Below are 27,095 nucleotides of genomic sequence, written 5' to 3'. Positions count from 1 at the left end.
GGAACGATATATGCAGAAGAATAATGCTGAGTTACGTACTTTCGTAGATCGTAAAAAAATATTGAAAAGTTCTTCAGAATTTTATCGTAGCTCAAACATGTATTATAACTTTGCAAATCAACTCTCTTGTATATTATACATTTCATTAAAACTGCATTTTATTTTTATCGATGGCTTTCAATACAAATATGTGATTTGTCATCAAAAAAGGAGTGCGTTTGCATAAAAATTATACTTTATATAAAAGTTCGAGTGATATTCTTTTCACAAAGTTTTCGCGACGTTTTATTCATCGCTGGAAAAACGCTTTAATGAATTCATTTTTCAAAAAGCATTACGAAGTAATCTTGAGAGATACGTATCAGCTGCAATTTGCAGCGGAGAGACGTGCGAGTGATTAACATGCTGGTACCGTCGGCCATTTTCGAAGGATACATCGACTGGAAGGAAAGGAGCGGAAAATCGGGAATTCCGGCCGCACGCGAGGCTTATGGAACGTCCCTTTACCCCCACGATCTACAGCCCCGTATCAATCACGCGAGTGTACCGCAGGGTGTACCCGGAGGAAGACCCCAGGCACGTGAGCGTAAAGGTGACGATAAATCAGGCCGAACCAGAAGAATAGAAAAAGTTGCGCCCGTGGGGCCTGGAAATGGAATTCCAGTTCTTGATAGCGCCAGGAATCCTCGACACTATCGTGTAACAAAGCGTCACTCGGCCGGCAGAATCGTACGCGCAATTACAACGGGTGATATCGGGAAGGACGGGGAGGATTTATCGGACACTGACGTGTTACTGGCGAGAGGAAATATTTTGAACTGGTTTGTTTATTACGCCGTAAATTCGAGCGATTTTAATCGAGATATCGGTTGTAGCCGCGACGCAAAATGCGCTCTTCCTGCAATATTTGTTATTGCAAAACAGATAAATATATTGAAATTTATGTAACTATTATTTTTTCAATTAATATCACGTCTAAAGTTTTATCAGTCAACTGTAATTAATGTAAAATTGCATCCAATTTAATTTCATTTAAATTAAATTTAATTTAACTTAAAATATATAATTATTATTCATAAAAACAGCCGCATTAAATATTAATGTAAAATAAGTGATGTAAAATTATGATTAAAAAATATAATATATTACAAATTAAAAAATTGAAAAGATTAGTCACTTATTTAGCGTCAGATGTGAAAAATTTACTTTTTAATTATCTGTTCTTTAAAAATGATGTATAGAATATTATAATACTTTTATAATTACATTTTTATATATATATATATATATATTTTTATATTTTTTATCCGTCTTTATATTCGATGATAGAAAACTTATAAAACAAAAATGCCTACAACACGCTTCGTCATCATAACATTATATGCATACCGAGTTATGTGTTAGTGCAAAATGTAGGAAAGTGTCAGCACAACGGAAATACTAATATTGTATAAGTTGCTATATCTACAGTTGAATAACTAAGTTGTACTCGGACCATATATTCTCTCCTCGCAGTAGAACAAGTACGTCGCGGGCGCGCGGACAGTGGATTCAACTCTCACAGTGGAATAAGTAAATTATAGTCGGGCCATATATTTCTTCCCGCCAGTAGAACAAGTGCATTATATCCAAGCCAATGCAATTCGCTCTTCGATTACACACTCATAGTATTTTAACACCGCTTAGTATTAATTACATTGCAGGTATAAAATTGCATATAAATGTGTTATTTTATTTTTAACAAAGGAATTTCACAATATCCTTGTTGCAAATCAGGAAGAAAAACAACTCAATATCGTTACACTCGCGATTACACCCGTGAAATAAATGCACATAACCTTTTTCAGTGAAAAGAGAAACAATTTTTAATAATAAAATCAATATTTCGAAAATGTGAGCTGAATATATTTCTAAATAAATTATAGTATAATAGCGAGCTGCATTAGCTTTTCGCATTATCGCTATATTCTACACCACCGTCTTCTATTATTCTGTTCTTGCGCTATGTACGCATTTAGGAACGTTTAGAATGCATAGCAAGTAAATAAGTTGCTTTACTATCGAAGGCTGCAAAGGGTAAAGGCAACTTCCCCCCACCTTCCCTCTTATTGATTAAAGTCGAACATCTCGAAGTTATCGTCTGATGTTCGCATCGAGCGCAACTTAACGCACGAAACAAATTTCCGGAATGGGAGAAACAACGCTCTCCCGCCGCTTGCGGTCTATAAACTATCGAACCGATCGAACAGCCGGCCGCACGAAAAGAGCGGCGATAGTAACTAGTTTCCCGCGGCGACTTGATTGATCGTTTCGCCATTTGAGGCGTGCCTTTATGTAAATTAAGCGGATCAAAAGACTCTCGTAGTTTCCACCTGAATCTCGCAAAGTAGACGTGTAACCGACGTTAGTCTTCCTGACGCGCCGTAACGCCGTAACGCGAATGTTAATGAAAAATTTTAGTGAGACGTGGAAATCGTCGTCAAATATTCGTTCTATCGGCAAGCGTGTGTCGCTGTTAAACGCCGCAATTCTTCACGCGTGTAATGTAATTTGCAATGTAATATTATATGTTCAGTTTTTTTTCTTTTAGAACTTAAAGTATCCATTAAAGTATCTATTAAAGAAAGAGAGGAATAAGAGATAAAAGGAATATTAAAAATAAAGGCTGCAGTTATTAGTAGCATTAGCATAACTTCAAAGCACATCTTTGAGCATTGTATGCGGATTATATGTACTTGAAACCGTTATGCGAACCCTTATAAAACATTATTGCCTTTTTATAAACATTATGCCTTCTCTTTTATAATTTTCCCGCTTTCTTTTCTCGTCGTAAAATTTTATCGCACGGAGGTAATACCACTTTGATGGCTACCAACGCGGAATCCCGCCGACTAAGCTCTATTAATTATGATAAATAATATTTAATGTCCTTCGAAACTTTCCTGATTGTGAATTATTGCAAGAATTAAAATTTTTGTCCCAGTTTTCATAATCTCTACCGAAAGTTCTGTAAAACATATAATGGAAATTGTATCCCGCTACATTTTGCCGTTCGCACAGTAAAATCGCGCAGAAATAAATGTATCGATTATGTGACACGCTGCTGTAATGACCATATCATTTACAGCAATTATTACATTTCGATGTTATAAGTTTCGGACATTTCGTATCCGCGAATGTTTCATAATTAGTTCCACATGGTCCCGGCAATTAACAGATTCGACGTCCCATGACGTAGATATCCCTTAACAATCGCATGCCAAATCGATGCTACATTACATGTGCCAGCCGTGCCAGCCGTGTTTTGGCCGGCCATTTTCTCCGGAATATTAGCGGCCAAAATCCGAGTCGTATCATCGTTAATGTCCGCGGCCCATTCCCGATGCTCGCGTTGTTATCGATATGGGACAAAGAGAATTGTCGTGTATCGAGCTTTCGCGATTATGCAGGAAATTATGACACAATGCAATTATAACGATGTGCATGATGTGTACGCAATGTCGCCATTGTAATAGATATCCGAGGTTGTAAATTTACATAGTCGTAGATGGCCGTTTACGCCAATTGTTGCATTAAAATTGTAATGTTTTAATATTTTACGCGTGAATAACGCACGGCGGATGTTTTCAGTGAAACTGTATGTTTTATATTTGCGTTATACATTCGAAACATGCATTAAACTAAAAATGTAAAACAACGTTTAAGCTAAAAATTTAACAAAACCCACATGTCCAAGGATAAAACTTTTTATCTGCTAGGACAAAAAAGCCGTTTAAACCGTTTCAAGTAGCGTGAGTCTATAATTTTCCCGACATTTGGATTCTAAAGACTGAGCAGCCAACGGATAATGGTACTTAAAAGTCAAATACGATCATGAATCCGGCATAATCCGAGGTAAAAAATTGCGGAAGTTGGTTGAAATTTCCATAATTAAATATTTGACATGAGAAAGACTGTAAAAGACACTTTTTTCAAGAAAGATAGTATTTTCCTTGACAATATTTATTTAGGAAAGATATAAAAAAATTATATTTATTTTGAATAATGTAAAGAATATTTTTGAAAGATTGACAATAAAAGAAGTTTTACTTCTTTTCAACGAAAAATAATTTTCTGCAAAATCTGCAACTTATAACTCTTCTTATCAAGTTTTTCAAGTTTTTAAGCGGCAAGATAACATGCTGTCGAATTTGAATAATTTATCGCGACGTTATTGGCAAAAATAAAACAAAAAAAACAAGTTTCGAAGCAACAGACGCGTGATTTTCCATTACCTTTTCCATCTTTGTTGTTCGCGTCTGTTTCATCAATTTTCGCTTCATCCCCTATTTATACAAGCGTACACTTCAATTTGGTCGACAGTGCTGAACAAATATCACCTCGCCGCGTCGAGGGTTCAATCCGCGGAGAGTTCAATTTAATTGGAAAAAGGTTAACTCTCGCGATGTCAGTATCAAAGGGCAATCAAAAGTACGTACGCCGGCGCGTGCCGAATGTTGTGTCATAAGTCAACGAAGAGCAGTATGCAAAGCGCGACTCGCGTATGTCGTCGTGCGCTATCGATTTTATAATCAAGGTGGAGGCACTGAACCGCGTGCTCCCGTTTTGCCACGAGCGAAGTCGTCCCTGACACCACGCCAATTTTTATCCCAATCGATCTTCGAATGCTTCGCGGTGTAGACATAAATTATCCGGCTTTTTACCCGAGAACACCGGTAATAAATAGTGAGGAACACCGGCTTGTTCATCAATTTGCGTCTAAGAATAATAGCGTACGTGCAATTCAAATTTTAGGTAAGTCTAAATCTCAATTAAAATTGATCACAGATAAAACTAGACGTTTCATACTTTAAGAAAGGACACTAACTTCCGAAAAAAGTTGAAAAGTTCTTCAAGCGCGAGGGTAGCAGAAACGCTGTCTAGAAATATGTGCCATAATCGTTATATTCGATCATTACGATCGGTACGATCGCGCATTGCGCGAATTGGAGTTCGTGAAGTCGGCAGATTACACGGACCGCACAAACCGTAACATTATTCCTCCGCATTCACTCAAACTGCGACGCCCATCAGAGATGAACCACCGCCGCGCGGTCGCCCGATAACGAAGACCCGTTGCGTGAACGCGCAAATAAATTTCTAAAATTAATTGTATCGTTGTGCACGACGCGTCCCGGTACGATCTGCATAATTGGAGCGGCTACTCGTCGCACTCGCGCGGAATTATGGGAATCCCTACACGCGTAATCCGGCAGTCCGTGCTCGCACATGCACCTGTTGTAGCAGTAACCCGCGCCTAATCGATTGACTATCCGCTGTGACGCGACAAATTGCGTTTGTCCCTCTCCCATTATGGTCGGCACAATGGCCGCCCACGTGCCCCCCGGACGCCTTTTTGCTTTCATCGCCGTAACCCTTTCGCCGGCAATCGAGTGAAGGTTGCCGTGTGACCGGGTCGCCTTTTTCTTTTTTTTTTTTCACATGCGCATCGATGAACGCATCGATGAGCGTGAATGAAGTTTTATTTTCTTGCGCGAGAAAAGCCGCCGTTCGAGTGATATTTTGCGCCGTCATTACTGGGACAACAATCGTCGCCGTTGAACACGTTGAGTAACGTAGCGGAATCGATTAACTCTGCGGGAGAAATGTTGGAATCTCAAAATTGTCCCCGAGATCAAATGTCACAATAAACAAATGTAATCTTTTGCAAATAACTTTTCAACTTTCACGCGTATCTTGTCGCTATGCGAATATTTAACGATTTTACATTTCGTTGGATTCTAACGATTTAACATTCACAACGTTAGCGCAAGAGAGCAATTCTATTGAATTCAGTGTTAAATTTACCGTAAGAATGTGGACCATTGCGTCCTGTAATGCGGAGCGACGACACAGAGTAAAAGGCAATTGATTAACGGGACAAACGAGTTAAATCGCCTTTGGAGAACGACGCCTCTGTAAAAGGCATGACAGGTTAACTCGCCATCAAAGCCAAATAATTAAACTTTTTAAAAAGAAAAAAAAACGTGTGATCCTAATAAACATCAAACAAGAATCGGCTTGCTGGTCAAAGAACTTATTATTAAAATTCATTACGCAAAGAAGTGGAAGCAAAGTTTGCATTGTACATGTATCTATAATGGCACTTAGAGCTTTCACAAGACGCGTCTTTTCTGTGTCTCCGGGAAATATCTTATTTTCAAAGTTAAAACGAGTTTTCTAACCGAATAATCGCAGCGCCTGAGTAATCTTTCTTTGCAAGTTTGAATTACGACGTAAATGTTGCGGAAGCATCCGCCTAACGTAAATTTGCCGGGGAAAGTTATTTTAATGAGAGGAACCGTGCTTTACGGGCGCACTTACGGCGAACAATAATTTCGAGTGTTCCTTTGTGTTCCAAGTACGATCGAACGATCGGGATTACAAGTGATGGCGCGGAGGAGGGGCCGGACGAACAAAGGCTCAATTTTTGCAAATTTACCCAGAAGACCGCGAAATACTTCCACACAATCTCAAGCTGCTAAACAGAAAATCGTAATGAAAAGAATTGCAAACAGTAAAATTTCTAGATCAAGATGATTTTAGATTCCTGATGAATGATACAATTCTTGATAAATTGTAATTGTAATTTATCAAAAATTGTAAAGATATCTGAAAATTCCTTCTTTACATCTACAAATCTTGCTGTTTGCTACTTTTTTCATCATAATAAATGAATACCTACGAAAATGCTTCAATATTTTAGCGTGCGGAGTTATTTCGCGTTATTAGAGACCGTGCAAGACGCGAAGGGCTAGGAAGAAATTCGAAATTCTTCGCCCCTACAATGAGTAAGCGGGAATTCCGTGAATTCGCGTGACCAGAATAGTCTTTCGAGTAGTCGACAGTATCGACGGAACGATTACAGCCGCGCGTGTGTATTATACGTGTTTGCGTTTGTGTGTACGTTTTCTTACACGGTTGTTAGACTCCGGGCAGCTGTTGGCAATAATTGCAGAATGGATTGCCGCGCTTTACCACTCCCTGTAGGTAGACGCCTTCGCGAAACTGGTGTACACAACGCTACGTCGAGTCGTCCAAGCGAAATTGTCCCGCGTGGCAGTAATCTCACCCCGCTTTCATATTCGCTTCATTCCGCCGTCTTCCACATCCGTCGCTGAATTGTCGCTTCCTTCACACGTTGCACGTAAGCGCTGAATCGCTGAATATGTCAAACGGATTTCTTTTTCTACGCGATTCAGCTTATTTAGCTTTAGGCGCGAAACGTCAAACGAAATCGCACAATCTGTCGGAAGTAATTTTTGATTGAAATAATTTCTCCCGTTGACCTCAATGCGCCTTTTCCACGGAGAAAGAAGTTTTCCAATCTTCCTTTTAAAAAAAAGCTCCGAACTCCTCCTAACTTTATTTAAAGCAGAGCATAGTGGAGAGGCTTTTTTTTGCAGAACAACCTATTTTTCAATTTAGAAATCACCTCACGATAAGCAGTTATCGTTAGTTTTACAAGCTATATCGGTAAACTTCTTTTTGTGAGAAATAATATTCTTCGATTCTGCCTAATTAGCTTGGAATATACCAAATTTCCGAAACAACCCGAATTCGACTAAGCCAAATAGACGTGCCAACACACTCATAATATCCTGCAAGTATTACCAACAATGTATCGCGAAGGGGCAAAGTATGCCACGGAGCGGTGGGGATCGATAGCTCCGGCTCTAACTTCGGTAAGTGTAGCGAGCTGCAGCTTTTGTCCTTTCGTAAATATTGACCGAACGTAGCTCGTTGCGCAGTATCGTAAGCGTGGTATTAAAAACAAAGGAGCGATCGATCCGATCCCCATATAGTTTCTATTTTTTATTAAGCTTCCGCCACGAGCGTTATCAATCCACATCATACGCCGTAAATGCAATCCTGAATCTAAATTAGCATCGAATGCTGCGAGATAAAAATCACGGAAAAAGATATGCGTCCGCAAATGACGGACGTGTGTTTGTCGTTAAGCGTAGATTTTCGCGCGTACGTTTTTAGAAATTGCTTAACATTCTCTTCGGTCAAATTATTTAATCTAATATAGTTTTATGTTTTTTGCGCGTTAATTCGATAATAATTCATTGAAATAATTCATCATATATGAGATTCGTAATCAAGCATTGTATTGCACTACGAGATAACGCGTATTTAGTAGCAGATGTATACAAAATGAAACTGGTATGGATTTCGGTGAAGTGGAGTACAGCGTAATTGACCTCGTCAACACCCGAACTAGACTACATTTTTCAACGACTTGCCGTAATTTCGGAAAGTGCCATTTCGTCCGACTGACGTATTCGCTTACGTCAGCGGTTTCCAAATTGTGCTTTCAGGATTCCCAGTTCTCGCCCATGAAATAACAGAAGCGCATCACTGGTGACATTTTAAGATATTTATTGCCGGTAACCTCAGATCCGAGAACTAATCCTGGCTTTCCCATTTTAGATGCATTTTAGTTTGAATATGCATAATTTTATCTTCGGATTTAGTTTCGCAGATATCTCTCCTGCTTTCGATTCTCGAATTTTGTTTACAGTGAAGTATATTATGTAACAGAAATATAAAAAAAAAATTAATTTTTTACGCTTCAAAGCTCCGTGAATCTTAAAACTTTTTTTAACACAGTTCATTGCACAGCTTCTACATAATAAAATATAATAATCAGTTAATAGAAACGCTCTCGCTTCTTCTCTTTAAATTTAAACGCGGAAGAGAATATTTTTATACCTAATATTGTAGAACGAGATTAAACAAGCGTTTAACAAGCGTTTAACGGTAAGCGTATGTACAAAATAAACGTTTGTGATATCGCGAACTTTCTGACATAATTACAGTGAGATTTACGATTATTAGGGATTAAGCACAAGATTGTTGCGCGTCAGTTTAAGGAGGACGAGGAGATCTCGCGGAAGTTTGGAATATATTTGAGACGTATCGTTCAAGATAAGTTTGCGATTAAATGCGCGGGTTGTTAGGGAGGATTATTAACTCCCGCTGTTTAAAAAGCGTTCCGCAACAAAAAAAAAAAGCAATTGCATGTCTATATTGCATTAAAGTCCATAATGCAGAAATATTTAATGACACAATAACAAGTAGCATTATGAAGTAAAGTCCCGTTTCTTAACGGCGTCGCATAAAAGTCGTTTAAAAGCTTAATCCAAGCTCGTCCCGGTCTGCAACATGTTATTAAATTGTAAGAGGTATTATAGCCCCGGAAAAGTTGAAAACGATAACTCTACGAAAATAGCTTTAATGCGACATGATATATTTTGCTAATAGCCTCGCGCAAAGTAATTTCGACCATTCTTCCCGCTGCGTCCAAGTATCGGCGAGTATTAAATATTTACAGCGTAAAAGTATCGCGATTTTATTGATAATAAAAACAGCGTCACGCTGCCGGCTAAAAGCTTCCTCTCTTATTTTTTCCATTCGCGGAACAAGCGAGGGATATTTGCAAGTTGTCGGTAGTTCATTATTTTCTCGAAGAAGAGTAGACGGACACAGAATGAGCTCGCCATTCTTATTGAATGAGCTTAACGAAGTACACAGGGTATAGCTTCGAGCTGTGGAAGGAACGGAGTAACTTTTAACGAAGCACGCACTCCATTACGCGTCGGACTGTAATACAACTCGCCCTGTCTAAAACGCACCCGCTTTCTTTCCGAACAATATTTGTCTCTGAATCTATGAGCTATTCATTTGCGTTCGAAGCGCTTTACGGCTGCGCCGGGGAAGAGGCGAGCGGCGGGGCCGCCTCACAGAATAGAAAAGATATGCTTTTATTCCGGGACAATAATTGAGTCGAGCTATTTGAAGGTACATTTGAAAAAGACGGATTTTAAAATGTAGGTCACACATCTGCAGCACATTTGCACATTGCATTTATTTGCAGCTGCATTTTATGGTACCATATTTAACACACTAAGCTTTAAATTTAAAAAAAATTTTTTTTAATTAAAATTTTGTTAAAGTAGAACCTGGCACTCGCAAGCTGCTTGAAAAATGGCATAAAATTATCAACAATAATGAAGAGTATTTCAATGATATTTCAATGATTCAGTTTTTTTACTTCTTTCTTGAATAAAGTTCGGATTTTTTTACCTAAATAAAAAAAAATTTATTTCTACGGTTTCATGATATCTCTGAAATTTTCCAACAAACAATTATTTACAAGAAAATTATAATAATTATATAAGTTTATGAATTTGAATTTATAATTATATTCAAATAAAATATATAATTATGTACTTAAATATACAATATTATATACGTATATGATTCATAATTATAAACAATCTTTTAATGTTGCATATGCAATTATACGAGTGTATTTTCTAGAACAATAGTCACATCTAATAATGCCTGTAGTGCTGCGAGATATTATCGGGATAAAGTATCGATTTACAAATTATTCGCCGGCGCGCCCATTCAGTCCAGGAGAAAATCCACGAATTAAATCGACGAAGCGGATAACCGTAGGACGGGATAATTCGCTTAATCAACCGCTGTTTTAACAATCCGTCGTTCCGAGAGTCGTCGGGAGAGACGAGAAAGAATGTGGCTGATATACGCGGAAAAACGTTACGGCGCAATTACGTCGGAGGGCCATGCACGGCTCTGCGCGCCAACTTATCCGTTAAATTATCCCCGCAGTAACATCCGAAACGAGCGGCACGAAAGTTCAACGCTCGTTAAGCACGTGCGCGGGGGGGCCTTACCGCGAAGTTACGTCGTTACACTAGGAGGGAAAAGGTCGTCGGGAAGCTGAGAACGTCGGGTGGCTGGCCGCACGCGAACGGATGTTACCTCGAATACCTTTAATAGGGCGTAACACACGCGTTTTAACACCCGACATCACGCCGTGCTCGTCCACCGGATTAACATGACAAGCGACTTTCCATGTGTTAAGGAACCTGTCGTCTTTTTTTTTTTTTTTTTTTTTTACCGCCTTTGCAGAAATTGTTGAGACTTCGTTAAATCTCAACGTTCATCGCGCAATATGCGATTGAAAATTTATAAACTCGATGGTGTGAAATATCATTCTCCGATAATTGATCTTGGAATAGTAACCTCCGATAATTTTTGATAGTTTCGGTGAAAACTGAAATATTGAAGAAAAAGAAAAAAAGGAGTATTAATAATTAGCATTATATTACAAATGCTTCTCTTGAATTAAGTTATTGAAAAAATATTTACATGGATTTCAAATATAGTTTTTCAGTTGTAAGGAGAGTTCTCGAAAATATTTTTGTCAAGCTAGCATCTCAATTCAAAATCTCGATATGATTGTGAATTTTGACTCAAGAATTTCGATTTCAAAAAATGTTGGAATTTTTGACACGTTACAAGAAAAGTTTTAGCGAATAATAAAAGATAGCAATTGAAAGATATGCGATGCCAGTTGCGATGCCATCATCAAATTTTGTCGTAAGAAAATTAACAGAAATAACTTCTTACTTCAGTCAGAATTTGAGCGATTTACATATCGGCAATTCTAGTTTGGGGAAGAGCCGGAATCCTATTAGTTACAGCGAAATTCTGCGAATAGATTGCTAACTTTACAGAAATCCGATTAACTCAATCTTATTATAGCTTTAGATTAAATTTATATAATTCTTAACACTTTATATATATTAGAACGTAGAATATAGCAATACTTGAAATAACTAAAACCTTAATATAACGTCACGGTTCGCAGAGATAATATGAGTAAAGTCCATTCCCCGGTACAACGTAATGTAATTTTTTTGCGATTATCCGCAAAAAAAAACGAAAATGCTGATAAGGCTTTGCCGGACGGCTCGCGTGCTCTATCGCGGAGCTTGATATAAATGGTAATAAGCTAGCGAGTCAGACATTCCTAGTGAACACGCGAGCTAGTGGATTCCCTTCAGTCACGGCATCCCGTGACCCTTCGATCGAAACGCCGCGACGCGCCGGTCTGCTTTTCCGTCGTCGTAATTCTATGCACGTAATTCCATCCAGCTTGGGAATGGCGCCTTTGTACGAGCGACGCACGGAGCTTTCCCGAAGCTCCCCTCGCACACACGCCGAAAATTTACGGAGTCGTTAAGATCGAGAGCTTCCCCGTGAGCGAGAAACGCGAAAGACACTGGAAGGCGGAAACTAAGAATCGCGCCGTTACGCGACCGACAGGAATGCACGACTTTTCCGTTTCAGCGTTCCGCGTGTTTCGCATACTAAATTCGGCATTTTGGGTGAAAAATTTACCGGACTTGTAGTATTTAAATTGATCATTACGGAAAGGCCAGGTATGTCGTGAAAGAAAAAGGAAAAACTTCCGGAAGAATTGTCCTTACGACAGAAACTTATGAAAATTCGAGATCTCCTTTTCGACAAATAGAAATTTAGATAAGTCTACCGGCACACGACATAAGGAACGAATCCGAAATAATACTTTAGCAAAAGAACAAAATAATGCCGAAGGTATACGGCGGAGAAACATTTTCCGCGCTTTACGCCCGTTACATTATCGTATAAAGTCGGTTGCTTCGAGATTCTTTTTGCGGGATTCGATGGAAGTCCATAGAACTCTGATAAAGCGCAATAGAGTCGTCGAACTAAGGTTGCGTAATAAGAAGCTCGTATATATCAGGGTCGGCTTTTCAACCCCTGTCCTATGTGCTGAAAGAAAAGACAAAGCGAAAGATCAAGTGCTCCACGCCACGAAGAACGCGACGGGGGTCTAACAATGGCCGCGCCGAAGCCCTTCTCTAGAGAAAACAATACGGGTTTGCTGCAACGATCAGAAGAACGTTGAAACCCATTCCTATCGCATGCAGCGCACCTATGCAGGGCCGCGTTGAATTCGCTGTGGGTTACAAAAAGTATCGATATTCTAGTGCTTCCGCCGGCTAACATGACCGGCAATCCATTAAACTTAAATTTAAAGCAGCGATTACGGATCTTTTTTCAAAGTCGTATAAAAGATAAGCGGAAGAACATGTAATACATTTATAATGCAGTTAAACTAATTCAGAATAAAGTAAAGAAAATAAAATAAAATTGCATAGACTATTGAAACCAAAAATTGCACATTCTATCATCGAGTAAAGATATTTTCTAAATATAAGCTGAATTAAAAGAAAACAGTTATGTAAAATAAATAAATAAAATTTTTATTGAAAGAAAAGTTGCGTATGAATAAAAAAACATGCTCTTCTGGTAATATTGATATAAGAATTAATTAACTTTTGAGAAAGCAAAATGTTTTCAATATTAAAAACACTTCAGCAAGCTAAAAACGAATAAATCAATACCGAAATCTGCAATATGTACTACCGTATTCTTATCATATGCATATTTAATTTTCCTCGCGTGCGATGTCGTTGTAAGGCCGGGCTTTAAAATTGCACCGCACGCTTTCTTACACACGCAAAGCAAGGTTTAAATATTGGCTGAACGAGTTAATGCGGGACGATTCTCCGTGCAATAACGTGGTCCAGATGTACAAATTATTTTGTCAAAGACAACCAAATTGATTTATCGCGACCGCGTAAATGTTTGCTCGCGGCATACGCGGCCCTGGATACGTATGTAGGTTCTCTTTCTCTCTGTCTCTCTCCATCCAGAGACGTATATACGACGTACATGGACGTACACACACGTGCATGCCGCGGCCGCGAGCATGTGTGTTATGTACGCGGTTGTAGGCGGTATATGCGGCCCGCACTACTGCGGAAGACGCAGGCTACCTCGCACCGCGCGTCTATCGCTATCACTTGGAGACTCGATACCGAAACGATATCTGCAGAATGTTTACTCTCTCAACAAACGGTGCCTGTGCCATTTCCCGATGCAACCGGATGTAAAAATCGTCGGAAGGCATTTCTCAGTGACGCGGCTAGACTAGGTTGACTGAGGTAAAAGCAATCTCGCGAGGTATTATCGCTGGCGGATTAAATCTGTGTGCATTAACTTCAGCGCATAGACTTTCATTATGAATGAGTTGCGAACGAATCGAACAATTTTACAAACAATATTGCAAGCCAGATAGATATATAAATTGTTTAACAATACGGAAATTGTGAAAATTCAAGAAAAATCGGACATTGTGTAGCCTTTGAATAAGCTTTGTCAAAAGAAAAGTTCTGACATTCGAAAAATAAATTTATAAAATTTATAAATTTGGTTACAAACTTGTTAATTATGAAAAAGAATATACATATATCTTCCTTGTCGTAAAATTAACGTGTAAATACGTTCTTTGTAAATTTTAATTATTAGTCTTCTTAATTAAATTACGCCTCGTGTTCCATTTGTTTAGCGCCAATTAATTTTGCAGATAATTATGTCGCGGCAATCGATTCATTAATTAACGAACACACGGCGGTCTCGTTTTTCCATTAATTAATTCACGGGGATATTTAGGATTGGCGTAATTAATCCGCTTAGATTTCTCCTTTAAATCGATATATGAACGACACAAGTAACATGTCATTCACTAATTTTTAATTAAAGCGTATGGAAACAGAATCGTATGTGTACAAAACATATCGTGGAATTTAATTAAAAAGCCTAGGCTAAACATATGATATGATATAATTTTATATTATTTAATTAATATTACTTTACCAATTTGGCATTACAAGCCATTTCGGCAAACTTTCGAGATAGATTTCATTGAGGAGCGAGACGCGGAGATACAAGATTGTTCGCTCGACTCTCGTCTTATTTTCTCGTCTTTGAGATATTCGTCGTCGTTATCGCGAGAAAGCTCTTTATGAAGAACTTCTGACAATGTAAGCAACGCTGCGTACGCCGCAATGAAAAAATAGTCGTTCTTAACAACTCACCTCTCTTCACCTCACACCCCGGTGTCTATTTCTTTTTTCATTTGCTGCTCCGACGTGCTTTATGAGTGTACATTCTGCGAATGCAACTCAGAGATTTGTCAGAGTTTTGTGATGTATCGTAAAACGAGAAAAATAAAGAGCCAATAGTTTAGATGCGAGTCTAGTCGGACAATGTGTCTTGATAAACAATTCTTATACGATTCGCTTGTATTATAAATTATAAAAATGACAAAAAAATAATAATTATGCACATAGTATATATATGCATAATAATCGGCATTTAATGACATAAATTGTAAAGATCGTAATTATTGTGTAACTGTAATTACACAAATTATACGACACGAATATTATATGACATAATTTTGCATAGATAATAATATAAATGATAAATTTAAAATATTTTAAGCAAAAATATGCTTTTTTGCATTTAAAAAATATGTTTTTACAAGCAATTCTGTCAATCATCTCGGATTATGACGTCAGAAGCGAAGAAATTGCAAGATGACACTCACGAACGATTCTTACGTCCGTAAGCGACTTTCTATCAACGAATCCGCTTTAGTTCGATAAAGCGGAGTTCTAAAATATGGGACAGGGATATCAGTCAATACATAGCACGGATATATCAGTGGAGATACTATGTTGAAATGTGAAATAATTCTGAGCACACCGTATTTAGGTTGTCTCTAGTCCTTACTCGCGTGCGACAGCGAGTGTGACATTTACTCAATTTATCTTCTTATGTGATTTGTTGAACTGACGTGAAATCTTGTACCACATGTTTCATTAGATTATTCTTTTTTTTTCTTCAGAAACACAAGCAAACAAAATCGTTTACGCAAAAATAGAATCACAGTATCTGTGTGTGCTTTCTTGCATTTTTATCGCTTCTGACGTCATAACTGACGATATTTGACTATATTTATACTGTATTGTACTGTATTTTGCTGTCTCTCTAACGTAACTGATACTTAAAAGTATTGTTTCATAGAAAATTCCTATTATTTTTTACAAGAAGTATAATTTTTCGCGCATCAAAGTGCATAAAAAATGATCAAATTATTATATTTGTTATGTCGTGAGACAAATTGTTAGTTTGTTTAGTGTTTCGTTTAAACAAACAGAAAAACAAGAAACTAAGCAAAGAAATAATTTCCGGCAAAATCTAAAATGTGCCACAAAACTAAGCCGTCTACCGCGCGTGAATCTCGCGGCAAGCAATTGTTGCTTCCTTTCTCTCGCCTGGCAATTTTTCGTCTCGCGCCTTGAAAGAAAGGAGTTAATGGAGACGCTTTCGAGATACTGAGAAACAGGCGAGAGGCCAGAGAGATCAACGACCTACTTCAGACCACCAGGCGTTCCTTTGTCGCTGAAATCGCTGCTAGTCTGGTGATCCTCCTCGAACAATTACATACCGCTTTCAGTGATACGAGTATACGACATGTCAGACGAATCGCAAAAATATCATATCAGACGTTATGCTGAATCATTTTTATAAAATATAATTTTTTTAGTATACATATATAAATTTATAATCTACGAACGACATATTGATTAAAAAATTAATTTATGTTAATATACAGCAAATAGAGCAAGAGCTGGGTCGAGTTGCTCAATAATTCATTTTTATTACAAAATAATACAAACGTTTCGACCAAAGGATGTGGCCATCTTCAGTGTAAATTTTTACAAGACAAAAAAAATTTACACTGAAGATGGCCACATCCTTTGGCCGAAACGTTTGTATTATTTTGTAATAAAAATGAATTATTGAGCAACTCGACCCAGCTCTTGCTCTATTTGCTGTATATTAACACGATTTTTAATTTAATTAAGGAAGAGCAATAACCTAATATTATTTGTAAATAAATTTATATTAATAAAAATATTAATAGTATACGTATATAATATATGACAAATTTATTTTCAAATTATGTTAAACCTTTTACCGAAATCAATATTCCATATTTCTTAATGTGATATATTTTTTTGGTTTGATGCATTTTCTGATATGATGACAGAAAGCTCGAAATCATAAAGGCGAAAATTCCTTAATAATACCCGACGTAAAGATATTCTTGAATTTTGATGTTAAAAATTCCGTCATTTCTACTCACGTCATGACCCGTTTGCGTTATTTATTCCTTGGCACATTCTAGATTCAGCTTAAAGTATTCGCACTTCGTAATCTCGTGGGTACCGCGCGAAGTATCTTAAGAATAGTAACTCTTGGAAGATGTGCGAGGGAAAGAAAATGGCCGGAATAAAAATTGTAAAACTTGACGGAAAGCGTCGGAATGTTAAGATAATTCATGACACCTTCTAGTTCAGGAAAGATACGGGCATTTATTTATTCCTTTCATAAAGGAACAGTAAATCTGTTATTTTTATGAAAACATATCTCAAACAGCCTTTCTCCAAACTTCAAATACTTTCCATAAAAGATCCACCACGTTTGATTTAATTTTATTTTCATGTTTTATATTTCTGTGGCATATAATACCAGACATATTGATTTCAAATATTGTTAACAGCGTGTAAGAGATAAATATATTGTACCCATATTTTTGATAATTGTAAGAAAAAATATTATAAATCGATAGATAATATTGTATTAATTGTCAAAATCTCGAGTTTGGTTTAAAGTATTTTATGTTTCTATAAGAATAAAATGTGACATACATTTGTTATAATGAATGCCAGGTCAAAAAAATAAAAAAAAATAAAAAAAAAAGATATCTTTCCACGTTAGAAAGCTTTAGCAATTCGAGATCTTTGCGGGAGATATCCGCTTGAATTTTACAACTCAGTAAGAGCGCATATCGCACCACCTCGTTAGCGAAATGGATTACCGGACGTGAATTCTGTGCCGGCCCGTTTCATAATTCATCCACGCGGATGATCGAAACGCCGTGAGATTTCCATCGATTCGAGACGACTCGACAGACGGCTCTCGCCGTTCGAAATATATCAAATTATCAATGGATCCTTTCAGCTGGGAAAATCGTGCCGCGCGAGTGACGATAATGGTCGCTTTATGAGCCGATAATGCAGTAACCGAATAATATCTTGCAGAGCCGCTGCAAGCTCGGTTGCGCATCTTGGAGTAGGTAGATGCACTTCGGTAATGCGCGTGATAGCGACGCGTCGCAACTCCGTATTCGCGGTCGTTACATACGTATGCATAAACTCCGTATTCGCGAATGCAGCCAGCTCGCGGAAACACGCTCTAATGCTATCGCGCCGTCGCGTTTTATATTTAAATCAACCAGCCTTGTGTGTGTGATTTAATAAAAATCCCCACGTGAATTCAAGTCAACGATGAATAATATAAATCAAACTTTCAATGAATGTTTCAATTGTGACATTTGTGTGCCTAATTGCGGAAATATATATATATATATTTGCTCTCATATTCGGAAAACTGACAAGAATTATTAGATTGAGTAATTTCATATACGATTTAAAATGAATCAATTTTTCGAAACGTTTTGATTATTGAGTGTAAAAGTATAAAGTTATAAATGAATCGACGTTAAAAATAATCCTGTGTATCATAGAGTGCGATAACACGTCAAATATGTACGAATCTCGCTAAATGAAAGATGCCAATCAAATCGATTTTGTTTCATCGTCTTTATTTATTTACCGATATTACATCCCTCTATCTATTATATTTTCAATCAATTATACGTCCTTTTATTTGAATTGATTACACCGAATTCATGACTTTGAGTAGCCGAAAATTATTCATGAATTCAATTAACGAGATGTGTAGTGTAGTCAAGATATACAGAACAACCGATCGATACTGAAAGCACTAAATGTATGCAATTAGATTTGCTCTTCAAAATATAGTTTTTCTAAATCAACGTCACAGCAAGAAATATTTATATTTATAAGTTTAATTCATTAGAGTTTTAATATGCAAAACAGACAAAGAGCAAATGAAAAGGGAAGAGGAAGAAAGTTTTAATCTTGAGATATGATGAATGTAAAGATACATTCTGAGATCTGAATAAATATGTAAATAAATATATAATAGATATTTGTTGAAAGACTTTTCCTTTAGCGAGAGTCTTTTCATAATTAATAAAAAATGATACATTGCTGTTTATATTAATTACATTCAATTTTTTAATAAAAAGCTAATAATAATGTGAGCTGGTGCAAACATTTTAAATTTCATTAAAGTTATTGAAATCTCGATTCAACTGCGTTATTTGATTATTCAGCTGTTCTCGGCCAGATCGCAACAGGCTATTCAATAAAACGCTGCAGATTGAAGATGTCGTCCTTTTTAAGGAAGGAAGGAGGGGAGTTTAGCGCCTCGAAACATTATATAGATATATTAAAAATGCAACAGGCTGCTCGTCCAACATTCACTTTCGACGAGCCAGTGCCACATCCAACTTTTTACGGATTTTTTTCCCCAGATTTCACGCTGCAAATTTTTTATGCAGCTTACTGACACACGAAATCGCAAACGTATGAAGTTTCAAATTGTTCGGTGCATCTGTTTCATGTAAAAAAAAAAAAATTGCAAATCCGTAAACCATTTTTATCTTGTAAACGACAGTACGCCAGTTGTCATATTTTGTGTGACATCGAAAAATTGTACCAATTTATGTCGTAACTTGTTAAAGCTGACCCTTTTTATTGTAACGCGCGTGGTTTTGAAAACCGACGATAAATTACGAGATTGTGATTTTAGTTAGCAAAATTAATAAAAAATAAAAAAAGAACCGTTTCAAAATAAAAAAAACCCAGCACGACACAAGTATATCCGATCACGCTTCTCAGTAGAAGATCGATTCTTGTTGCGCAACCCAATCGTCTTGCTTCGACAGATGGACTCTACAATTATCCTATCGCGGCTGTGTTCGATCGTGTTTTCCCTCCGGCTTAATGGAATAGAGATCAGCCAATTAGGAAGGCGCGATTTATCCGCAAACAGTAAGAATTTAACGACATTTGGGCTCCCTCCTGTTCGGCGTTACAATGCCCACTGGAGACGCGCGCGGTTAATCTGCTTAATCTAGCGTGTGGAACGCCATTTTGGCGGCGAGCCAATCTCGCCCGGCTTCGGCCGGATGGTCCGGGCGGGTTCTCCAGTGGCCGAAGATCATTGTAACCGTAGTATAATGGAACCGCGTTATGCGAAATGGTCGGCAATCGTCCGACGATTGCTTCTATAAAAGAGTAAAAGAGGCCGATGATTGTGCCGGTTCTCGGGATCGGCACTCTCCTCGATAGCTCCGCGCGAATATTTCTGAAAGCGCGCTCGTAAAAGTTTGATTTTCGGCTGATAACTCTCAGATTTCTCTATGCTCTATTCTTTCGCAATTGCCAGCCCTGCAATTATGTTCGTAAATCTTTTCGGAGAAATAATGGCATCTCTTGGAACCGCGGTATGTTTGCTTCCTCATCGCGCCGCAATTTAAGGGCAGTTAACGAAACTATTAGAGAATCACTTGCCGAGACTGATGTGAAATAATTAACACGATTGCCCTCCTGCTCGCTCGATTGCTGCCCGAGATATTGCAAAAATAAGTAACGACGAGCTATTGTTCGGGGAGCGGATTTATTTTTTAGTTGAAACGGCACAGGGAAGTTTTCCTGATTTACGTCCGGTTGCAACGAGAAAGAGGGAAGGGCGGCAGCTGGGAAAAAATAATTCTTCCGCTCATCGTGCCGTGGACGCAGCTTCAACCGTGACATAAATCACGGCAAAGCCGCGCCGTCTCTCGCACCTCGCGATGGCGGACGGATGATGCGGAATTACCGAGCTGCACTTTGTAATATTAAAAGTCCGGATAATGTATCACTATTAAAATGTAGCAGCCTGAAGTTACGCCTCGACAGCGGCCGCTAGTAAATTTTTATTTCCCGAGCTAAGCCTTCGGTGGTGCTATTTTCACGTTTTAAATAGTGGGAGGAATTGTACATAGTTTACCTCTTTACGCTTTATCTCTTTACGTTTTCGCATTAATTTGCAAATAGCGCATGAAATTTATCTCTATTAAGCATTTGTTCTAAGCGAGACCATTGTTTCGCCGATCTTAATCCCGCAATGCATGATTTATTCCATCGTATTTATCTCTGCGTGGATGCGCGACGTAAACGCTATTTATTAACAAATGTAATTATTTTTGCTTAAGCTTGACGTTCCCTTCGCATATGATTTTCTTCCGGCGTTAAAAATTATAAGAAGAACGGTATATAATTTGAGTCAGCTATAATCTCCGCTGTATACAAAAATCTTAAAATATCACAAAATACGTTTCCTTATAAAAATATCCTTTGCAGTAAAATATTTTTGTACCTGTTCTTATTTTGTTTACCGCGAACTGCACAGCGAACAATTTATTTGGACTCATAATAAAATTTTACTTTTACTCTTTAAAAATAAGAGACAAAAACAGATGAAAAATATAGAAATATTGTATTTTGTCTGACGCTTAAATAAAAAAAATTATTGCGATAAACAATTTGCTGAAATGGAATAGAATAGATTCAATATTTATTGGGTAAACGTTAAATTTAATTCCATAAAATGATCCAATACTCAATAAAATTTATATAAAATGAAATGAACAATAGACTAATCTGATAAACTTATGTTGGAGAAACGATGATAGAGACACACTGACATCACGAAAATATTCATAGTTAGACATCGTAAATTTCATTTATGTCTGTTGCACTGTTTGTATCGCGCCTGCTCATTTTTTTCACTCAAGACCGACAGTCAATATTTTTTCCTTAAACAGGCAAATAATTGCGGCTTGGATTTGTTGTTAAACGGAAGTACTGGCAATCGGAAGAATAAATATTTATATGTATAAGCAAAAATAAAGCACGTTGCGCGGTGCGCACCGTTGGTAAAATAAATTAAGCTCGTTGGATCTTGCTCAGGGAATCAACGGCGACGACTCGGTTTGCAGGTCGCGTTTGCTTTAAACCTTCACAAGCGGAATTAACTGGTAGGCAACGCCCACCTTGCGGTTTTACTCCGAGCCGCTCAGCGAGGCTTAATTTGGCCACGTTGAATAACAAGGTGGCGAATAATCCTATATCGGGTCAATATAAAATACGCCTTGTTTTGTAACACAACACGCATTCAAAGCACAGTTTAAACTAGCAATCAATACGCCTGTCGCGTGAAAAACTGCTGTTTGATTTTTTTGTGTGTGTGTGTGTGTGTGTGTGTGTGTGTGTTGTTGTTGTTGTTGTTGTCAAAAAATAAATGCGATCATTTCATCACAAAAGATTGTAAATTACGTTTCAGCAATAATTTTCATTATAATCTGTAATAATGTTCACAGAATTTTCTATAATCTCTCATTTCGGAGCGGTAAATAAATGTTTGAAAGTAAACGAATAATGTAACATCTTTACACATTCTATTTAGAGCGTTTATTTCAATAAATAAATGCATTAGCTTTTGCTTATGCAAGCACTTATTCGCTTTATGACCTATTGCGAGCTTCTTTAATTATGCGTTGCATAATATTTGCAATTTTGCGCGCACAAAGCAGCTTTTCAAAGTACCTCGCGCCGTAATTCGCGAAAAATGCGAATATGTTTCACATCGTGTCTTGTTTTTATTATCGCGATCTTCGCTAAATGCAACTTAACGCACTTGCTCACGGGCGATTGACTAAAGAATGAAACGGCTAAAAAATACGCTTTTCGCCTGATCATTTTAAGCGGCCGACTCCATGACAGTTTATCGTGAGAACTAGGTGAACGTTCGCCATGTCATAAGTTTTGCATCGATGCTCGTCATATACGGAAACTGCAAGCGATAAAACACGCTCGAATTGAAGCGTAAAACATACTTCAAACTGTAAACCATCGATCTTCTTTCGCAATTTTTCTGCCGTTTAATCCCACGCAATCCCATGATGCGATATAAACCACTCTGCAAGATTAAACCGAATATCGAGTAGCTTAATCCGTGCATTTCGAACGCTCATAGTCGATGGAAACAAAGATCGATACATGGTCATCGAAAAGGAAAAAAAAGATACGTTTTCATCCGCGCGTATTCAGTTGCGGAAATAATTTTTATTTCTCGTGAAGCGGCCGAGGGCCGCTTTTGGCATTTAATTATTCTAATTTTCCGCACGACGGGGTGAACATGATAGCGGCCGAGTTCGCGCTACATTTTGTCAACTCCAATAATCCTTGCGGAGAGTCGCTTATACGAGGACTGAAATTGCGAGAAACATTTACGTAATCCGCCACGTTATAATTCAAGATGATTAACATACAGTTGAACGGGGAACTTTACGCTGACTCGCTCGTAAACGCCGCTGGCGATTTACATTCTCGACGTCCTGATGACGATTCCGCGAGGATCTTAGGCGGCAGCGTTTAACGTTATTTGCCGGACAGGAGCGCGGCGGCGGGCATCTCAAAGGGTTAAAAGTTCAAAGATTACCAAAAGCGCGACTCGCGCATCGAGTTTCCTGGGAGTTTCCGTAAAGCAGCCAGGTGCAAACGGATCTGATCGCGGCGAATGCGCGGCGCTGCCGGCGGGGCGGTCTCGAGGCGAAAGAAGCACTCTTTCGACTTGGATGCCGTAAGTTTCGCTCGCGGCGGAACAAAGCGGAGCGACCGATGATGAGGAAGTTTTCAATTCTTCGATCTCAGTCGCGTCGCTCTCTGCTCGACAGGATCGGATCTGGAGTTTACTCTCGCATAGAAAATCACTCGCATCGACGTCTCGCGTGTTTATCGAGTTTAACTTCGCGTCTCTGACTGTGTTCCCCACATTGTAACGCTGTTCGAGGAAATAACGGATGAAGGATTACGCGCGATGTCTGATAGCGTTACTTTCCGCTCTTTTGTGGAAATATCGCTCTTTGACGAGATAAAAGGGATTCGAAGCAGAATTACGAAACTTTCTGTGTTATCTTTCCTCTTCCACGTTTTTAATTTACTTAAAATTAAGTTGTCGTTTCTATAAGATTTTATATATTCCGGAATAAGACGAGTACGAGAAACACTGTGCTTCATTTCCAGTGTTTATTCAACGATAGAGTCTTCATTTAATTGTAAAATATGCATTTACTAATTTCTCTCTGCTGTGATTATAAATTGAGATTTTGTAGAAAAAGGACAAATATGCAAATCTCTTAAATTGATTTTATGGATTAAAAATTAAACGAGAAATCAAATTTTACCTTTACCTGTCTTGCGCTTTGAAAACTTAATTATCAAATTAACGTGAATTACTTCTATTTTAATAACCATTATTTTTTTTTTACGAATTTCGAGTAAAAATAAGAAGTGTGCTCTTAATATTTCGTATGCTATTTGTGTATCACTTTGTACTTGTAATTCACGTATGCTATTTAATCAAATTAAATTGAATCAAATTAATTAAATTAATAATCGTACGGATATGTTACACGTATGCATATAATTCGCAGAAAATGGTCGGAAGAAAGCAGTCGACGGATTGCATCCGTGGAATAGATAAGAAAATTGCGTTAAGATAAAAAAATCACTTACCAAGCTGACAACGATCCCCACCCCTTCCGAGAGGACACTGGCATCTCTGTCTGTACGTTTCTTGCTTTCGTCTAAAGTTCACGGTATTGCCCTCGAGGTCCACGGCGTCGTCGTCGTCGTCGTCGTCCTCGATCACGACATCAACCTCATCTCCGCGAGATTGTTCGATATAGCAATTTCCAGCCGGTCCGCAGTCCAAGGAACACGCTGGCTCGGTGCTCACAATGCTCTCCATCGTAGATGGCAGTTTTTGCTCCAGATTTGGACCCTGAATATCCACGGAACAAGAAGTATCATCACCAGTTTCATATTGGATCGCTTCGTATTGATTTTCACGTAAAAAACAAAATTGAGAATTAAAATCGTACATTTTGCGCTATTACAATTAATCACAGTAATTACAGACACTAAAATATTCTTCAATTAAAAACCCGGTAATTACATGATTGATAAAAGTATTAAATACTGTTCAATTAAATGTTATGAAATCGTTGAACGACATGTCTCAAATATATCATTGCAAAATGTGCTACCATTTAACATAACGTGATTTATTTTATTATTTAATCTGATTCTGCATTAGCTAGCGCATTTGTAAAGTATACATGTCATTCTTGATTTATTTTAAATAAATATAATTTTAAGTAAGATTGTTTTTGAATTAAATCAACGAATTAGAGAGAATTCAGTAGAAGCTTTTACAATACTTTTTACCGAGTTATGAACATGACAATGTGAGAAAAATATGTGAATATGGTAAGCAGTCAAAAAGAGACGTATGTATATTATTTATGGATCGACCCGCTTCCTGACATGTACCTCATCATTTATTGATCATTCTGCTTGCTGTTGTCGATTCGAGGGCAAGAAATTTTCAGAAATAATGGCCTGCTGTATGTTAAGAAAGCTGCAACGGATGTGAAGTACCTGTTGCATGACTCGCGTTTTTTATTTGAAGGAGCTTTTGAATAAAAATTGGACTCTAGAACCTGCAAAATGCGGTGCCGCACTCAACATCAGGCAAGATATTAAAGTTTATTTACAAAGGAAAGTCTCTCATTGGGAAAGCACGAGTTCACATTCCATCCGTTTTGCAGAATAACGCAATAATCCTATGTCATCAAAATTTATATATCAATAACATTTTTAATTTAATTATTAATTTAATTTTATTAAAGCTTTAACCGTATTCTGTTTAATCAATTATGATGTTAATATTCATTTGATTTCGTTTCATTTCCATGAATTGATATGTATGTTGTATTTTATTAAAATTGTAATATTGACTCTTACAATAATGTCCGTCTCGCTACTGCTTCTATTCTATTTTTGATTTAATTTCGCGAATGCTATTTATGCAACACACGTTACATCTAATATTTAAAAATAGAAAGGTACAGGTTTTATGTCAGACTCTTGTTCATCAAAAATCAATCGAATCCTTAATCTTGTCTAACAAGGCTTCCCATCCTCTCTATTACACTGTGAATATTAATTCTAGTTCAGAAGAGGATTTCTTGGTTGAGAATATTCCGACTTGTTCTCGATTTCGCGTAATCGCTATTTCTACAACTCGCACATAGACACGCGTGTCCATTTACATCCCTTTGCAGAATATTCTATTCTGGCGTTTAAGCCAAAGACACGACGTTCGATCGATTCTCCCCATTTAGTACGAATACGACGCGGCACGTGGACATCAATCAATTAAGTCTCCAGAATTAGTGCAAGTTCTTGATTATTCCTACGTGTATGATATCGAGCGTTTGCTCCGAATCAACCTAATTGAGTTTAAACTCGCATTTGCGTGTCAGTCAATCAATCTTAAAGCGCACATTCTCGCTGTCCTCGACAATTCGATTTGTATTTTACTTTTGATTTCATTTAAAGATACATTTTTTGACAGTATCATCAGCAATTATCGGCATAAAAATTCGAAGAAATAATATTTTTCACGGCAGAATAATCCGACATTTTGTCTCGTATCACATTTGGCTCGTTGCTACATTTTTATTACAGGTCAAAGACCGTGGACTTTTCACTGCGAATACCACTGTGGAGTCGTGGTTAACAAATGGTCGTGGCGCAACGTGCAAACACTTACGTAGCAATACGACAAGCTAACCCGGGAGATATGGCGAGCAATGGTTACCTGAGACGTGGCGCGCAGCTCGATCCGATCCCCGCCGCTCTCCTCGTTTATCTTCGTCGCGTTCGCCGTGGAATTCTCGGCCGGGGCGTCCAGATGTATCGTGAAGGTGGCACCGCGCATATAAAGGATGTCTTCGACCGCGTCTTCGTCATCCACGTTGTCCGCATTCGCTTCGTCGCTCTCGGCCTCGTCGGCGAATTCGCCGAGCTCGCTCGTGGACGGGGATGTCGAGTTGAGCTCTGTAACCGAATAGCCGTCGTTCTATTAGAAAAACTGTCGCGGACCAGCCCGGAATGTCGAATCAACCACGAGATATAACGTGGCTGCCGGAATTGCTTGTACAACGTTCCGCCGACAATTTATCGATTTCGGAGATTTTTTTTTATTGTTGTCACTTTTCTGCTAGCCCAATTAATTCTCGTTAGGTTGTCGCTGTCCATGGCTATTGTTGTCGCGAGAATTACGGTTTTTTCTTAACGGTTGCACGTCAAAAGCTGACTTCTATTATGTAACGTAATATATTTTTGTAAGTACAATTTTCTTGAATGTTAAAAAATTATAAATAAACT

The 27,095-nt window shown here is 37.9% G+C and overlaps 1 protein-coding gene across 2 annotated transcripts in view; it reads right to left on the bottom strand.

Annotated features, from left to right (window-relative positions):
- SP2353 (EGF like, fibronectin type III and laminin G domains protein pikachurin) overlaps positions 1–27,095 on the bottom strand; it is an 87,669-nt gene that overhangs the window by 35,846 nt on the left and 24,728 nt on the right. For both annotated transcript variants that reach the window (XR_010888475.1, XM_067349360.1), the window contains exons 4-5: positions 26,527–26,765; positions 24,375–24,642 (exon numbers count right to left, since the gene is read on the bottom strand). Coding sequence is in view for 1 of the 2 variants with exons in the window: in XM_067349360.1 (XP_067205461.1) it covers positions 24,375–24,642; positions 26,527–26,765 (507 nt within the window). In the remaining variant the exon portion in view is untranslated. The remainder of the gene's footprint in view (positions 1–24,374; positions 24,643–26,526; positions 26,766–27,095) is intronic.

This window comes from Linepithema humile, chromosome 2 (genome assembly GCF_040581485.1).
Source record: "Linepithema humile isolate Giens D197 chromosome 2, Lhum_UNIL_v1.0, whole genome shotgun sequence".
Lineage (NCBI taxonomy): Eukaryota > Metazoa > Arthropoda > Insecta > Hymenoptera > Formicidae > Linepithema > Linepithema humile.
Note: the sequence above shows the minus strand (reverse complement) of the source record. Positions and strands in the feature narration are given on the sequence as shown.